The 18,291-nt window shown below is 41.1% G+C and overlaps 1 protein-coding gene across 1 annotated transcript in view; it reads left to right on the top strand.

The window, feature by feature from the left end:
- The window catches only part of LOC120744892 (la-related protein 4B-like), a 44,786-nt gene that overhangs the window by 19,603 nt on the left and 6,892 nt on the right, over nt 1–18,291 (top strand). Inside the window, exons 4-15 of the mRNA XM_040049485.1 lie at nt 4,700–4,864; nt 5,683–5,761; nt 8,139–8,275; nt 9,848–9,951; nt 11,937–12,047; nt 12,203–12,256; nt 12,837–13,043; nt 13,446–13,549; nt 14,547–14,810; nt 16,138–16,183; nt 16,366–16,536; nt 18,029–18,219. Of these exons, the coding sequence (XP_039905419.1) occupies nt 4,700–4,864; nt 5,683–5,761; nt 8,139–8,275; nt 9,848–9,951; nt 11,937–12,047; nt 12,203–12,256; nt 12,837–13,043; nt 13,446–13,549; nt 14,547–14,810; nt 16,138–16,183; nt 16,366–16,536; nt 18,029–18,219 (1,633 nt within the window). The remainder of the gene's footprint in view (nt 1–4,699; nt 4,865–5,682; nt 5,762–8,138; nt 8,276–9,847; nt 9,952–11,936; nt 12,048–12,202; nt 12,257–12,836; nt 13,044–13,445; nt 13,550–14,546; nt 14,811–16,137; nt 16,184–16,365; nt 16,537–18,028; nt 18,220–18,291) is intronic.

Below are 18,291 nucleotides of genomic sequence, written 5' to 3'. Positions count from 1 at the left end.
TGGTTTATCAGTATAGCATTGAATCATTATTCAGCATTAACAGGAATTTTTCTGCCTATAAATGGTCTTTGTGGATTATTGTGCATATAACCATGTTTGGTAAATGCATGGCTAAGGCAAAGAGACTGTGTTACCTGACTTAATAGAAGTCTGTGCATTTTTTGTGACATTACTAGTGATTTAATAAACCAAAATCTAATTAATCTAAATCCACTTTTTAAACACGCCAAATAGTCTTGTCACACTCAAGGTGGCTTTCCTTTAGCAGAAGGCCCAAACCCTTTTTATATGCAGGTAAACTCCTAATATGTTAGGCACCATATAAGACAGGGGGTGTCAGACTTGTTATAGATTATGGTCCTCTTTCAAACCCAGTGTTATTTCAAGCTAGGCTAACCTGTAAAACTATTGCATGTTCAACATAATTGCAAAATAATGTTGAACACGTCCCTAAACAGGCAGAAGTACATTGTGAAAATATTTACGTGTGGCAGCACAGTGAGAAGTTGGTGGTTTGAGCCCAAGCAGAGCCCTTCTTTAGCATTTTCTTTAGCTAGTGTGGAGTTCAGGTGCAGGTTTGTAATTTCTCACGCTTGGACATAGACAACGTAGTAATAGTGCTAGTATTTCATTGAAAAAAAAAAATGGGATGATTAGACTTAGACAGTCATTGGTGGGTGAGGTATTAACCGCAGGCTGCATGTTTGACACCCAGAATCTTAAATATTAAAAAAAAACAACAAAAGTGCACAAAATTGTTCCAGAGAACGTAGCCGTTAAATACAAAATGATTCTGCGCTGCCTCTAGCACCATTCTTCTGGGCTGTGACAGAGATGAAATTGTGTTGCAAGATATTAACTGAAGTTCAAATAAGTTAACTGCAGTCTTGCATAACACCCATGTTGACCACAAGATGGTACGTGGACTAAGTGCAGTGTTCACAATGACACCAACATAATTCAAGCTAGTGTTCGCTCAGCATTCATATATTACTGTTGTATTTTGCTGACTTGGGTAACTAATAGTTTTTACAAATTTACATTAATGAGAAGTAGTCCGTTTAATGCACGTTGGGCTGATCAGCTGCATTAAAAAACCTTCTGGTAAAACGCTGCCACCATGTGGTGAAAGTTTTCAATTTTCAGAGGGTCTTTACAAAAAGCACCTTTAAATTTTTGCAGGTAAATACTGGACCTGAAAAAGTGGAGAATTATAGGTTTTAGTGGTTGTGGAAGCGTGAAGCAGGTGAACATAGCCAGCAGCTAATTTATTAATGTAATGCGGAGAAACTGAAAATAGTATACAGCTAATCTGAAGCTGAGGTGTAGAAAGAAAGTGAAATGTTGGCATGTAGTCTGCTTGCTAAGTCTGTAATAATCGAGTAGTGACAAACGGCACAGTCTGGTGTAAAAACCTGCTTTGTCCACTCTGGTTCCCTTTTCCCACCACACAGGAGACACCCCTTTAATCATTCATACTCAATCTAGAATGAGTTATGAATATTCCAGCCCCAGTCACCCTTCTTTCTTTGTAAATGACAGTAATCACTCGCTTCAATGTGCTGAGCCAAGTTTAGCCACAGAGGCAACAAGGACATGGTGGTGAAACAGAAATTATTGATTAGTCTCAGTTTGACGCGCACTGACGTCCTGGCCTACTTCATCTTCCACGTCCGCAAAGACATTTATGGAAAATTTATTACGGAGCACCGCTGATTTAATGCAGTTGGGCCATGCATGTAGTGGTCTGTGACGGAAAATTCACACCACGCCTGCAGTGGTAACAGTGATTTAGTCATGATACTGGCTGGTTCCTTTAATGTCCCCATTCACTGTCAGTATGCTAAACCATTACATGCACATGGAAGCTTATTCTGATTCCTTTGTCGACAAACAAAGAAGGACGATTAAAGGTTATGAATTTAAGCCACTTATTATCATTCAACATCCCTCCTGTCACCTGTTTTTCCTTTTACTTTCATATTGACTTCAAACTTGGGTCCTTCATTTACTGTGGACCCATTGTTTAAACAAAACAAAAAACAACCTGAAAGTTATATGGCAGATGATGAAAAACAGGAACTTATTTTATTTAATGGTTCATCTTTTACTTACTGACCTTGGTGCTGCGTTTCAGACTGTAGGCGATGCCTTTCTCACTTAGAAGGCCGTAAAATGGAAAAAATGAAAATGTAGCTAAAAATTAAAAACGTATGTGCTACGTATCAGCAGTAATGGTTTAGTTTGGGGTTCCCATTCTGTCCCACAGGCCCAATGTTTGACACTCATGGGTTAGCAGTTTTCCTGATGTTTGAGTATTCACCATTATGTTTCACACTTGCCTGATGTGGACGTGACTTCAAAAGTAAAGGTCAAGATTTTCAAATATTCAAATTTGGGGTGGGTGTCATTGGTTGCCTAGACGATGAAACCGTGCTTTCCCCATTATAATTGTTCATATTTTATTAATAAATAACAGCATTGTTTCTGAGACTGCTGGGAGTGATGTGCTAAATTAAGACAGATGACACCCACAGAAGCAGTGTGTGAACGTATTTAGCAAAGGCATGTGGACTCGTAGGCTCCTTCACAAGACCCTTGTCTGGAGGACTCGATCACTTGTCGCTTCTAGTTAGCCACATCTGTGTTTATTTTCACTTTTGCGGTGTGCTTTGTGCTGAAGTTTGAAAGAGTAAGCAGGTCTGAGGATTTGAACAGAAGTCCCACAGGCCTAGAGACTGTTTAGTGACCTCATCACAGCTTCCGGCCACTAGAGAAGAATGTGTTCCTCAACCAGTTAGCGAGTGGTTGCTGCAGATTGACCATTTAAAAATAGTAATAAATGCTGTTGCAAAACCACCTTGTGATTGTTTTGGTTGCCAGCAGGTTGCTGAAATCACCTGTAGTTTCCATGGAAAACACAAACTTGTCTGGAAATACTTAGATTTTCCTCACCAAGCTTTACTGAAACTTGAAAAGTGGAAAGTAATTGGAAACGTTTCCCTTTAAAGTAAAAGTTGTGCCTCACCAGTACAGCCACCAAGTTCAAAGGATGCAACTTTTACTGAACCTCCCACGGATTACTTCCAATCAGAGAGTTCACTTCTCTTAAAAGATTTACTTTTTTATTTTTATCTGTGAAGTGGCCTTTGTGCTGTGCTGTTATGGTCGCTGTTATGCCAGCTCCTTCCAAGTCTTTTGTGTTTGAAACGAATCTAAAAGATAAAACAAACCATTTCCCACGGGGGACACTGCTCTGAGTAGATGAACTGTTTTCAGTTTAAGTCACTGTACCGTTCAGTCATGTGCAGAGTATTTCCATAGAGCACCCTGAAGAGAGTTTAGCCAGATCTTAAGGAAAATTGCCGGCACTGTGATTTGATGGAGGTTGCTTAAAACCCTCAAACACAAATTAAGAGGAAAATGCTCTTGAATACGATGGCATTACTAGTCCCACACTGTTTAACCCAGTATTAAAATTTGTCCCAATACTGTTTTAATAAATGGTTATGTGCTTAATTACCTGAATATAATTTTTCTCTGGTTTTAGAAGTAGATTATCATGTTTCATTCTGTTCTGGCACATCTCTCCTTTGTGATCCGTTGTCATTTTAATTTGCTGTTGACTCAACATTACCTTCATACCCACTTTGTTTTTAATTCAGTGTAAATGAAATCCACAGCACTAATTCTCAGGATTTATTGCTACGCTACAGCCAGAAATAGTGTTTGTCTGTAGCACAAAATATACAGTTTCTTTCTTGGTACACTTTATTTGAGAAACATTTCCAGTAAATGTATTTATCATTGCATAATGGACCAAAAAAACCACTTGTTAGTACTGTTATTAGTACAATATTACCAGTAGTGCAATATTTACATTTATGTTAAGATGGATAATTTGTTTTAAAGGCAATACTTGTTTTGTTTAGATGTAGAAAAGGTTTTATTTTGGAATTACATTAGTTTTTTGCCCAGCCTTTAATGATTCATAATTATTCATTATTTAAGTTGCTCACATTATAATTGTGTATTTCTATAAGAAGATCTGTTGTGCTCTAAAAGGAAAAGCGCGTTCAGAATGATGGTCTTTGCATCTTAATCAGGAAAAGGCTGAGTTTATGTGCCAGGCCAGATGCTTCAGATTGCCTCTGGTAATAATGTCCATTTGTCATTGCACAGGTGTATTGTTGCTGAACTGGGACAAGGTTGGAAATTCGGCACTTAGAACTTAAAAAGGACACTGCTCTCAATTCACATTGGAGCCGTTTTCTTGCTTTTCCTTATCTTCTGCTATATATGTTCATATTAATCAAATCAAAATTTCAAATGATGAGAGCATCTGTCATTTAAACAGTGTGAGCCAAACGCTCAGACTGATCTAAATACTGAGTATCTACTCTGTATGATATCACCCCCACCCACCCGCTGTTCACACCTTCTGTAGCTGGAGGGGCAACCAATCAGAACCGACACAGTTTAAAGGTAGGGTGTCCTTAAATGGCTGGTTTTAGAGGTTGAGCTGAGGGGCTGGATCAAGGCCCAGTTTAAGATTCCAATAAACTAATTTGAACTACAAACCATGTAAAATAAATAAATACAAATAACTACTATTATGCTCATAGCCCCCCTTTTAAACATCTGGTGATATTCCTATGCCTTTAATCATTATCATAATGCCCATTGTTGATTGTCACAGGCTATGAAGCCAGTGAAGACAAGGCTTACAAGGAGCCCCTTCTAACCGACCCAGATGAGCCTCCACCGGTACCAGTAATGCTGGCTGAGCCAGCCGCCGTCACTCTGGAGTGCTCCGAGTCAGCCTACACAGAATACCCCAAGCCTGGGCAGCCAGGGCACACAGGTGGGCTGGTTAGTGATTGGTTGTTAGTCAGAGGAGGCTCTGAAGTAGTTGTGTATCAGCGGTGTTTATCCACATGTCTACACATGGATACTTTTGTGCTGATTTTTGATGGGGCGGCGTGGACACCCAAGTTTGTAAACAAAGTAACTTGAAATCGAGACGATGTCCACATTTATACCACAGGCACGGCTATTAGAAGGCTTTCAAGGATTTTAAGTGCGTTGGCCTCGTCAATCACACAGGGATCTAAATATGTTTGATTTCACCTGATCTTGGATAACTCAAGGTTAGAATGAACTCCAACCAAACACAGTCGGCTAATGTGGTCGAATATTAAGGGACAGTCTGTCCTCGGGCAGTAGATTTATTTTTGAAGGAGAACAGTGACCGCTTGAGAGGTATTTGTTTTATGTGTTATTTATTGCATCATTAAAATGTCATTGACCCGTTCCAGACACGATCTGCTACGAGACATTTATCTTTTTAAGTGCCCTCCGCTTGAAAGAAGTGTTGACAAAAACAACGAGGCTAAGGGAGGAATGGGTGGTATTAAGATGACTGTGATTACACAACCGTGTAGGAGTAGGTTTCTTAGCGCCCGTGCCATTGCTTCCAACACATTAAATTAGCTTGCATGAGTATTTGCTGTGTGTAAATACGACACTCTTTTGGTGCTTTTCTTCTTTCTTTTTTTCCTTCTCCATATTTTACAACCCTCTCCACCCACATCCCATTTCATTGTCTGGATAGTGTTTAGAGGATTAGACATAAGCTTAGTTGCTCCTTATTTTACCAAAATCTTTATCCTCTATCAACAGGCAGTGATCCCCAGCCTGACAACCCCCAGGAGGGCTTGAGGGAGCACCTGAAGAAGACCCTGGAGTTCTGTCTTTCCCGGTGAGCCAGTAGCTTCATATCACAGTACAGCCCAGAATTTTATGCTTTTCTTTGAATGTAGGGACATCTCCTTCACTAAGCCTCGAACTGTCCATGAGAAACTGGCGCACTGTGCTGAAATCTCAGCCCATCTACTTCAATCATTGCTCAGCAGCTGTTTCATACTTGCTAATGGAGAAAAGCACTTAAATTAAGATCTGGAAGGAAAAACATCTACTTGAAAGTGATTAACACAATGACTTGTGGATGACTGTGTGCAATCCACTCATGTGTTATTCTGCCTCCTTGAATCCTGTGGTTCCTGATTGGTATAATCAGCACATTAGGCTCAAATAATACTTTCTGTGGCAGTGAAACCTCAGGCGTCCACAGTAGCCTTCATGACGTAAATGTTGTCATCTGCCTGTGCTCCCAAGGGTCTGCATCTGTGCACTCCCCAACTATGACTGTTGGCTGGCTGCACGTGTGAACACGACCTGAAACCCACTGTACCATAAACAAAAATGTTTCTGCTCTATGCTTGCTCTCATATGCTATCAGATTTCTCCTGGTTTACTCCCAGGGCCCAAATTTTATTTTATTTTGGGCATCAAGACAAAATCCAGACTTTTAATATGTGGTTTGTTTATTTGCATTTGTGTGTATTTGTTCTACTAGAGAATTTAAGATCGTCTCGAACAACGGTGACTGCCCATGAGATTGCTTTTAAAGTACAACATGGGGCTTTAAACCATAATGAGCCTTGTGCTAAACAGTTTTAATGCAAGGCAGTGTGCATTTATACTTGCTCATGGGAGGGGGGGATTGTACTGCTGCAAATCTTAACCAAATACCCATCTCATATTATAGTTCTCTTTATTAGTGGTATTATTGGTATGAGTATTAGTAGTAGTAATCTGAAAGCTAAAGGTTAAAAATGCCTTCCTCTGTAGACTCGGACATCTCTGCTAGTAAGAGAGGGGGCGGCTGCTTTCAGCCGGAGGCAAAGTTTACAAGAAATCTTCTTAATTTAGAAAACTAAGCAAGATGGGGCTTTTTTCTTTCTACCTTCCTTGTTTAAAACAAGCCTGTGACCAATGACGTTTAAGCTTTTTGACCATGACTTTTAGGTTTTGATCACATTTACAGTGACGGCGTTAACAAGGGCTGCTGTTAATTCTAGGAAAACATTTTCTCCCACTCCAACTGGGTCGTAGCACTGCCTCCTAATCGTGTGGATTTTGTGTGTTTCAACATTTTTGTTGGAGGGACACTTAAGCTCTGTGGGTTGAATGTTGTAACACTGCTCATTCGGACTGTCACAAACTGGGCCACACACTCATTCCAATTAAGGCTTATTAAAGTAAAATGACCATAAAAGAGAAGACTTAAACAGCGGTGGGTGAAGTCAGTACGGTCAGTGGTGTGAATGTCATATTGTATGACGCAACAAAACAAAACAAACGGCCGACAAGATCCAAAAGTGGTGTCTCAGGGTGCCTTCGTGGAGCATTTGTACACTGAATCAGCCGTCTGTCTGCTGTGTGGTGCGTCCGTCCGTCCGTCCATCCAGGGTTCATGGGAATTCTGCTTTTTTATTCCCCCTCTCTCTTTGTCAGAGTAAATTAATATTTTCGGTCATACTGGGAGGTGTGATGGTAATTATATATGTTCCAACATCATTGTTCATGCGCTAAAAGAATTATTAAATCCATCAATAATTAAATGTGTGTGTGCAGCTAGTGTACTGGAAGACTATGTATTGTTTTTGATACCGATCAGGCCTCTTCTCTCTCTCTCTCTCCCTTCGGCTGTGGGCGTCAGGCGTAGTCTGAATGAAAGCCTTATTTCATACTTTTGAATGCCTCTGCGGTGGTGGTGGCTTAGCTGCTGATTTGAAAGGAACTGAGGCCTTGAAAAATTCATTTCATTTTCTCCTCTCTGTGAACTTGGAACAAGCCAACAACAATAGCATACTGTTAGCTTCTCCAAAACTACAGTGGAAGTTAAAAGAAAAAAAAAAACTGATCTGATATGAAAACAAGAAGCTATAGAAACCAAAAGACTACTGCTGGGTTACAAAATACTGGACCATACACACCTACGGTGCATTCCTTTGAGGAAAAATCTCACAGTTGCACAAGTAAAGCAGCCAAATGTGCAACAGCTGTAAACTGAGGGAGTTTCAAAAGGTGCACTTGTTACCAGAAGAGCAGCGATTCAGATGCAGTGATGTTTATTACACGTGTAAGAGTCGCTCTTATTTAAGAGCAGCTGTGGGTGCTAATCACAGAATTGTTTATCAGAGGAAATGAAGTTTGTTGTCACTGCTGCACCTTTTGCCACCTACACCATGAAAGTCTAACTAACCTCTCCTATCTGCATCTCCGTTTGGCAGGGAGAATCTGGCCAGTGACATGTACCTCATCTCCCAAATGGACAGTGACCAATATGTGCCAATTGTGACGGTGGCCAACCTGGACCACATCAAAAAGCTCAGCACGGACGTGGAGCTGATTGTGGACATCTTACGATGTGAGCGAAATGCTTTCAAAGTCACAGTTTTATGCACCAGTTATTTTTCTTGGAGTTCAATCAGAACTCGTCATTATGCTTGTTTACCTGAACGAGCTGCATGTCAAGAAAACCTTATCAGAGTGAATTTCTATCAGCATGTGGTTGGAGTTGATTTCCCAGGAGAGGTCGTTAAAGTGCATCCAGCAGAGTCTTACCTACTTGTGTTTGATTTGTGCTCGTACTTAGTTTACTGCTTAAATTAATCCTTTCTAGCTTGGAGGCCTTTTTATTTAATGGCTCATTGATCTGTACACTGCCAAGAGTTTTATATTTGAATTTAATCAGGTTACTGTAAATAAACCATCATGTAATTACGCTGCGATTAGGCTTTTTGCATTAATATTCTTTTTCTGAAGATGTTCAAGTATGAAACTGCTTGTAATTTACAGATCACCTGTTTGGCCAGTTTCAGGTCCTGCATCCATGATTAGAAATTTTACATATTTATCTATGTTATAGAAAGCCTGAGTGCAGCCCCCGTCCATCCTGCCTGAAACAGTCTCTTTTAGCTCCCTTCCCCTGCATTTAAGACAACTTTTTTCCTGATTGGCTGCTCCTCACAAACTGGTGGATGGGGCTGCTGCATCCAAAGCTCCAGCTATGAGATCATAGCTGGAGCTTTGGGCTCATAGGAGTTGAAAACTCTGACCTCATCATTTTAGACTTTGTTCATATTTAATATGAGACTGTTGTACACTCTGGTGTGTGAGTGTCTGTCATAGAAAATAAGAGTAAAACTGCGAGATTAGTCAGTGTTTAATTTGCATTATTTTCTTCCAGCATATTTGAGTCCTCGTAACTTTGTGAATACAGGAGGTACCCACATGAAATTCAGAGCCTGAAAAGCACTTTTAATATCTGTTACACACAGAGTCTAGTCACATCTGCACATGTTAAAATAGAAGTCTGCTAGAGGAGTCGTGCACCAAAATGTATCCAGAAAGTAGATTTGTGGTCTGACTTTTTTGGACCAGTGGCCACGGTGATATCAGCCTTTAAGTTCACAGAAAGGAAAAAACAAAATCAGAAACAGATTAACATAAAATGCAGGTCATAGACACTACATTTCTGCACTTTAAATGTTGAAACTATGATTATATTGGGTTATGTTTAGATTGTGACTCTTGGATGTGGGTGTAAAATTAATTCGTTTGAAGCGTTGGAAGACTTACACATTTCATGTCCATACGTGGCTGGGGGAAAAAACGGTAAATGTAGCTTATAGCGGATTTTCACAAAGCTCAAATGTGCTGTTCAGCTCTACAAATTTCATGTAGATATTTGAGGCTCAAAAATGCTGAGAAAGTGACTTAAAAGACAGAATTTCAGCCCACCTGTGAGTTCCTTCAGGACACATAACCAGGAAACGTTTCATAGTTTGAAGGTGAACATTTTGCAAGGTTTCATTAGATCTGTGAAAGTTATTGTACGTAATAAACCAGCTGATTCTGAAGGGCTTATTAGGTGGGATGTACTGATTGATCCTTCCTGAAATGGCCCATAACGCCTTTTCTTTATGGCTTCCTGCAGCTTTGCCATTGGTCCAGGTGGATGAGAAGGGGGAAAAGGTGCGACCCAATCAGAACCGCTGCATCGTGATCCTCAGAGAGGTTCCAGAGAGCACGCCCATAGAGGTCAGTGCCGAAACAGGATGTCCAATTACACGTCTGTCATTTGATGCTACTGTCATGAGTCAACAAACACTAGAAGCATTATTATTCCATGGAAATGCCTCACGCCTAGAACACAAGCATAGCTTATGTACACTGTAGACGCCAGTCTGGTCTGGGTGTCTGATTGATAGTTTGCCTTTATGGTCTGTTCACATTTGTTTAGAAGGTCTTCTATTTACAGTCCCAGTAGTTAAACTGGGGATGTAAATAGAAATGCAAGTAGATAAATGTTTACTTTTACTTAATTAAATTTAGTTCTTCTTTAATATTTTACTCATTTCTGAATTCAGGGAGAAATATTCTGCTAATGAAGTTTAAACATGGATGAAGTCGACAGACTCTGAATTATTTAATGTTTCTGTTAGAATGCATAACTTAATATAGTGAATTCTTATGCCTCAGTCACCATAATTAGTTTTTTAGTTATCATATGTGCCTGAACAGGTAACTCTACGTGTATCCTTGATTTATTTAGGATTTGGCGTGTTTTATGTCGTGTTCTTGGATATTTTTTAAATCAATCTCAGTTATGCTTAAAGCTGAGTCTGCAGAATGCTGTCACTGTTACACATTAAGCTAATTAAACCATGATAACGAGGTGCCATGACTCCAAAGGAGACCAGAGAGTAGACATTTAAGGTAGACACCTCACCTTTCCAAAATGCAAAGTCGGGATTTTATCCAGTCATGACCCGTCCTTTCCCAGCAAGCACCACAAACCACACATTTTGAGGTTATTGAGAAGCATTTTCCTGTCGAGCAGTGAAGGTAAAACATTTGCAGAGTCTTGTGTGATATCAGTAACTCGCTTATCTGCCCCAGCCTGACAGAACATTTTCAGTTCAGCTGACTCGGAGCTAATGACTGTTATCACAGCGGTGCATTTTCAGCTCCGCAGAAAGTCCACGTCAAACAGATCTGCTCATATAAACAATATTTTTCTATCACATCATTCCCCATATTTCCTTAATACTGGAAAGTACACTAGTTATTTTGCTCAGAGCATCATATTTAGTTGTGAAATATAGAGAGAGGAGCAGCGAAACGTGGTTTTCTGCAGCTTATTCAATTATGGGTTGTTTGTAGTCTAAATCTTACGAGTCTTAAATGTAATAATGTACCTTTGGTCCAGTTTAACCTGCGGGAATTTGTGAAGGCTTCTTTAAAGCTTTTTGCACCCACAGAGAGAAGAAATTGGAAAACATGCTTGTAGTGTCTCCTGATGTCTTTACGGCAGATATGAAGTAAATTCATCAAACTGCCAAAAATTATAAGCATCTCTAGAAGCAACAAGGGGTCGCCCAGTAGTGCAGCTCTCTGTGATGCACTTCATGACGCAGCTAAAAAAAAAAGGGGGTTTTGTTTTGCTTGTTAAGAGAATGTGTAAACTAGTACTCTGTGGAGTTCAATAATAATAATAATGACAAAACAAAACCAGAAGGTGAATCTGGCTGCTTGAAGAACCAGTTGGAAAATGGAAAATAGCCTTAATATTGGACACATTCTCTGCTTCAAGGTGTAATTTTGAATGAAGCTGCTTCAGGTTAAACTAATACAGCACTTGTGTAGTTTATTTCCCACGGTGCAAGCTGTGCCAACAAGAGGCCACCTATGAAATCATTCACATATAGCAAAGACTGATCTAATCTGCCATTAGACAATAATGACAGATGGAGGAAGCTTCCAGGTCTGAAGCATGACGTCAATACAAAGTGCCGTCTTATGACCAGCAGGGGGCAGCTGTTCTGATTGCAGATTCTATTGAAAATAAACATGTAAGGCAACATGGTGGCTATGTCCACTTTTAAATCTGTAATTGGGAAACATAACTGAATAGATCTTCATTAATATTTTTTTCATAGTCTTGCTGCCCAGCCTGGGCCACCGGGGTTGTAGCAGATCTGTAGTGAAACAGTGGAATGAAATGAGTTTCTCTTGTTTTGCAGGAGGTCGAGGCTCTTTTTAAGGGGGACAACTTACCCAAGTTTATCAACTGTGAATTTGCCTACAATGACAACTGGTTCATCACTTTTGAATCAGAAGCAGATGCACAGCAGGTACATGTGGACAGTTAATTTCATGCATTCATTCAGTTTTGATTTTATTAGTAATTTATACTAGTATTTAAATCTGCGTTTAAGCATCAAAGTTATCAGTGAACTTTGTGTGTTTTAAGTCACTAATGCTGTGCTGCATTTCCTTTGTTTTAAAGGCATATCAATATCTCCGTGAGGAAGTGAAGACCTTCCAAGGGAAGCCAATAAAGGTAGGCTCACATTTTATTGGTTTGAGGCTGAGCTGGAAAGAAAACAATTTGCAAATCAAAACATGCTCGAGAACCAGATGCACCCTGCTAGTGGTGATTTCAGGCTCTCGTCACTGTCAGTTTATGCATTTTGAGCTATATTCAAACCACTTCTGTTCATGAATGTGGTCTCAAAAGTCAAATATTATCCCCTGTCATGCAAAATGAATCAGCAGAGAAGCACACATCCACCTTTTTTGTAGACAGCTCACAAATCACAGATTTTTGCTTAAGGGGTTCATTCAGAGGTCTGCTTGTTATTTAAGGAACACATGAAGCGTGTAAATGTAAATTGCATTCCCCTGTACTAAAACACTTTTTTAGATTTGGCTGAAAAACGTTGATCATTACCTCTAAGCCCATGGTACACATGAATATTTATTAACAACCGATGAAACAAACAAATTTTGTGAAAATGGTTGAGAAATGTATTTTTTTTAATTTGTATTTTTTCCTCAACTGTATTAGCAGTTAGTTATAATATCGATCCCTCTTTTGGGCGCTGGTGCTAATTTCTCTCTGTTCGGGCTCTTTCTACCAGGCGAGGATAAAGGCGAAGGCAATCGCTATCAACACTTTCATACCAAAGAACGGTTACCGGCCGGTGGAGGTGAACCCGTACGCTCAGCAGCGCTACACATCCTACTACATCCCGCCGGTTTACAGCCCCCAGCAGCAATTCCCGTTATACAGCCTCATCACGCCGCAGGCCTGGTCGGCCACACACAGCTTCATCGACCCCGCGCTGGTAAGAATGAGTTACTGTGGTACTTATTGGATTTGGGAAAGAAGAAGTCAAACAGATGCTCAGTTGTGTATCAAAAACGGTAAATTCACAATTGTTTTTGGATTTAAGATTAAATCAGGACCAGCAGATCAGCACCAGGATTAAATTGAGTTACTTGTGTTAACTTTGGTCTGAATAATACACTGTGCTTTCTGTAGTGGCTGCTTTATTAAATATAAACTGTTTAAATTGGTGCTATGAAGCATTAATAGGTTTAGAGCAACTTTCACATTTTTAAAGCACTTTTTTATAAACATACAATATCAACAACTACATTAGAAAACATTAAGTTCAAAAGCCACACGACGAGCTTAATAATTTGTTACTTAAATGCATCTTATTTAACTGTTTTTCTGTCTCCAGGTTACTCCATTTCACAACAACCAGTTCATCAACGGATTTACATCTCACAGTTTCAAACCAGCGACGTCGCCCCTCACTGTCAGACACTACTCGCCCAGGAACAGGTTTGTTATAGTTCAGTGGAACAATGTAGTTAATGTACGTGCTGTTGGAATAATACATCCAGGTAAACTGGCAGCATCTCACCTTTCTCCACTTGTAAACACACTGGAAGTTCCTCAGTCGTCCCAGCACATCTCCATCACCCTCACACAGGGTGTGATCAGCTGTTCACCCACTAATGTTGTGTGTATGACACACAGCTGTGTGTTTAAACAAACCGAACATCGAACATAAAACATTTGTTTTTACTTATTTGTAATCCCAGGGGTGATTGACAGATTATTATATGATTATTATTTACCTGCTTATCAAAGTTTTGAGGTTGTTTTTGTTGTTTTTTTTAAATTAAGGATTTGTTACAATATGAATTTAATGGGGTAAAAGTCTGTGAAGTTGTCTTCTGTTGTCCAGTTTTGGTGAGCCCACGTGAGTTTTCTGTTTTTAGCTGACAGGAGTGGCACCAGGTGTCGTCTTCTGCTGCTTTAGCTCTTCTGTTTCGAGGCTTGAGGAGTTCAGAGATGCTCTTCTGCGTACTTTAGCTGTAATGAGTGGCTTTTTGAGTTCAGGTCGTCTTCCTGTTAGCTTGAAGCAGTCTGGCCACTCTGCTCTGACATCAACGAGGCATTTTCGATCATAGAGCTGCTGCTCGACTGGATGAGTGCTGTTTTTCATTCTCTGTAAACCCCAGAGATGGTTGTGCGGCTAAAATCTCAGAAAATCAGTTCCTTTTGTATTTCGTAAATAAACCATCAGCATATGGGAATTGATTGTATCTAAATAATTTATCCACTTCCAGTTTCACTAAGTTTGTAGATTTTTACTCCTCCAAAGGCTGAAGACGCAACACAAACACAAAAATCAAATCTCACCATCTGGTTTTACCTGTCACTTGCAGGGTCCTTCACAGAATGAGTTTATTGTAGGCCCAGGGTTCGATTATTCACTTTAAACCCAAGTTTTAATGCTCACATGGGCTCACAAGGTTTTCCTTTTCTGCAGGAATCACAGCAAACCTCACCTGAGGCCGACCATCCCCACAGCAGATCGCAGCACTGGGCTACTGGACAGCCCGAGCCTCTTTGCTAGCTTTCCCAGCGAGAGGCTCAATGGGGCTCGCAGCAGCCCGCCAACGCGACTCCCCACCAGCCAACCCAGAACCAGGTTACCCTCCACTGCAGCCTTCCCTCGTAGGGACACTGTGGGCACGGGGCGAGTAACGGAGCCCGCAACCACAGACTACTCGCTGGGGATCGGCCGAGGAAGGTCAGGCACTGATCATTTACTTGTGTAGAGCAATAACTCTGCCACTCCCCTCTGATAGTGCAGGTTTCCAAAGTGTTACGAGAGGAATTCAACAGTTCACGCTGACACTTTGAATGTGGTTGTCCTAAAGTGAAAACATGAGTAAACTATCAGGCTCAGGTGATTCTCTTTTGTTCTTGGAGACAATGTCTTTGGAAATGGGATGCCACACATTTCCTGAAGTTTTGGTCGTCTTAGGGGAAACAGTCAGTACAAAGTGTGGTCAAAATGTTTGGAAATTGAGCTTTAAAAATTAAAAGCCTAACCTGATTTAAATTTGGCCAACCTCCCATTCAGAATCATCTTCGCATACACCTCAACCGGCTCGTTGTGGTACAGCGTCCGCAGCACTTTGTGTTGGGCAGCAGCCCAGGCGGAGGCCCTGTCGGACCAATCCCCAGCCTATCGAGGCTGGCGGTTGGCACAATTCTTCAACTGGATTCAATTTTTGTGAAAGTAGAAAAACTAAAAGCGAGGCGAATCGTGCTCCTGCTGTCGCTCCTCGCATGACTCACTCTGTTCAGTCTTACAAACTAACTTTAAACTGAGACCCAGCTCCCATCACCAGTGATCGACCTCCATCCAGATTTTGCGTCACTTTAAAACGAAAGGCAAGACTTGCCGTCTGGCTAAATTGCAGAGCAAAGAGTGTAAGTGGGCACAACAGGACTTCTAAGAATAGCAGCCGCATTGGAAGCTGTCTGGACAAACTAAGAGATGATGACACTGAACAGGGCATCAGCCAAATTTGAGTGAGGTAATGTTTTGGAGCTTTTTGGCCACACCTTATCCAAAGCTGTTCTGAGTGATCACCTTTATCCTCTGATGAAACATTTATGTCGTGCTGCCAGCGATCGCTTCCAGAATGACTCACCATTAAAACAGCAGATGAGCGAGTTTCTTTTAGAGGACTTGAAGCTGATCTGGTGGCCCAACATCTTAAGCTTTACGTTTACTTGTCTCTGTGTTTAATGGGATCTGGAATTATATCTTTTTTGCCCTGTTTTGGCTGTTCCTCAAAAATTAATCAGCTACTAAAACTTTTGCATGTATCTGGATAAAATGATGAAGTGGTGACATTTCATATCCAGGAGGCCAACCTCCTTGTGCCATCACGATTCTGAGGAACAGAAGGGGAGATGCATAATTACTGAAACTAGTCTTTGGTTCCAACCTATTAAAATCTTTCAGTCTCAACTAATTAATTCTAGGTGACGTTGTGTGAGGTGAAGTCGGTGTTTTTAGATAGAACGGATGTTTGTAAATTGAGATGTTCTTTTTCTTAAAGGAAAAATGTTTCTGCTTCTAGGAAAAAGAGGGACGAAAAGTTTACAGTAAGTACTGATTTTTATCCTCGTCATTCTGATTCTTTTCAAACTTTAAATTCCACAGTTTTTCTGTGAGTTTATGCTCAGTTTAAAGGAAGCAAACCAAGATTAGTACTTATGTATTCCTTACATCTTGAAAGTGAATCGAAGACTGTTTTGTTTCCTGACTCTTTGTTGCCTCTGTGTAGAGAGTGACGCCTCAGTCGCCGCCTCCGCCCCCAAAACCTCCATCTCCAAGCTTCGAGCTCGGTCTCTCCAGCTTCCCTCCTCTGCCCGGAGCAGCCGGCCAGCTCAAAACTGACGACGTCTTTGACAACCGACTGGCCAGCAGCGTAGTCGTCGGAAACTCCAAGGAACGGGTAGGAACTGATGCTAAACTCAAACTGAGCTATAGGTTTGTCAGTGGTGTGTTAAATTATGTATGAATAAATGTAAACTCCAATAAGCCCTGGAGGTTTATTGTTATATTAAATTAAATCTTCTAGTATAAACGAAATATAATACAGTAAAGTGCTTGGTTAGCAAAGATAATAATAGACGCAGGTTTTGTGGTAAAGATGGGTACAATCACAGCGCCTGCTCCAGGAAGCGCCATTTTGCCGGTTTTACTTTTGTGAGGAGAGCAGTGAGCGTGCAAAAGAAAAATACGATTTTCTTAAAGAAAAAACAATCGGGAGTGACCATGACAAGCTGCCACTCGGCACACAGCATGAAAGTATGACAATAATCCACACACAACACACATCAGCCATGTTGGTGATTTGTTTTTGTGAAGGGTCAGCATGGTTTTGGTGTATGATTTTGAATTGTTTCATAAAAGGTGTCCCAGTGTATCCTCTGCTAACCTCTGCTAAAGGAAGTTAGGAAGAATAGAGAATTCATCCAGCTCTTGTTGCGGCTGCCACGCAGATATTTCATGGTGACTCGACTCGGATAGGCACTTCCTAAAAACAAAACAGGCTGTTCAAACTGCAACGATACCTTTAAATAGTCTAAGGAGCTTGGAAAGAAAAACGTCTAGACTTCTAAGTTGCTTGAAGACGTTCCACCTCTCATCCGAGAAGCTTCTTCAGTTCTAAGGGTCAAATGGTGGAGAGTCCCAGATTTAATCCCTGTGGTGGTTCCCCACCGAAGAGGGACAAAGGACCCCCGGTGATCCTCTACCTAATCACATGAGCCAAGGTGTGAAAACAGGTGTGGGTCACAATCAGCCAGGGTTTCGGGTGAACTCGTTGTGAAACCTGGCCCCACCCTATCTTGTGATTTTTCTGAGGTCAGAAGGCCCAGGATGTGAGTGGGCGTTAAGGCGTCTGGGGAGGGAACTCAAAACTGGATTATAGATGGCAGACTGTTGTCGTAAACCACCGCCTCTTTGACCCTAGAACTGAAGAAGCTTCTTGGATGAGAGGTGAAACGTCTTCAAGCAACTTAAAGAAGTCCAGACAATTTTCTTTCCAAGCGCCTTAGACTACGATGACCTGGATGACTGAGAACCTTCACAGACGTACCTTGAAATATGTTGGAAAACTTTTTTTTTTCTTTTCTTTTTTTTTTTTAAATCTTCCTCAAAATAAAGGTGAGACTCTTGAGAGTAATAATCTGATTCTCGGGTGTGTTGGCTCACGATATGGAGCATTAATCTAGCATTTCTTTATGATATGGAAAAACGGCACAAGTATAAAGAAGGCTTTAGGAAGGCACCACCAACACTGCAATTTTAGCTACTGGTCCTGCTTTTTCATTGTACACTGATATACGCTCACCTGTAAAGAACTTCTCCTGCTGCTAATAAAAAGAACTTGCTGTAATACGTCATTTCTGCTGCTTGCTGTTTGTTTGATGTCGCTGCAGAATGTAAGTGCTGAATCCAGTAGTGGAGGCACTCTCTCCCCCGCGGGTCCCAAAGAGCCTCTCCGGTCCTCAACGTCCCCGATGGCCACAACCTTCCAGCCCTCGCCGACCACCCCGACCACGACCCCCGCCTCGACGCTGACCCCTTCCCCTGGCACGCCGCACAGTCCCGCTCCCTCCCTCCCAGTAACGTAAGAAGCACTCAGATGTTGTTGACTGCAGCACGTAGAGCAGAGTCTGTAAAAAGCCATTTACTGACAGCC

The sequence above is a fragment of the Simochromis diagramma genome, unplaced genomic scaffold (assembly GCF_900408965.1).
Source record: "Simochromis diagramma unplaced genomic scaffold, fSimDia1.1 OVJJ01000355.1, whole genome shotgun sequence".
Taxonomy (NCBI): Eukaryota; Metazoa; Chordata; class Actinopteri; order Cichliformes; family Cichlidae; genus Simochromis; species Simochromis diagramma.
The sequence above is the reverse complement of the archived record's forward strand: the minus strand, read 5'-3'. Positions and strand labels throughout refer to the sequence as shown.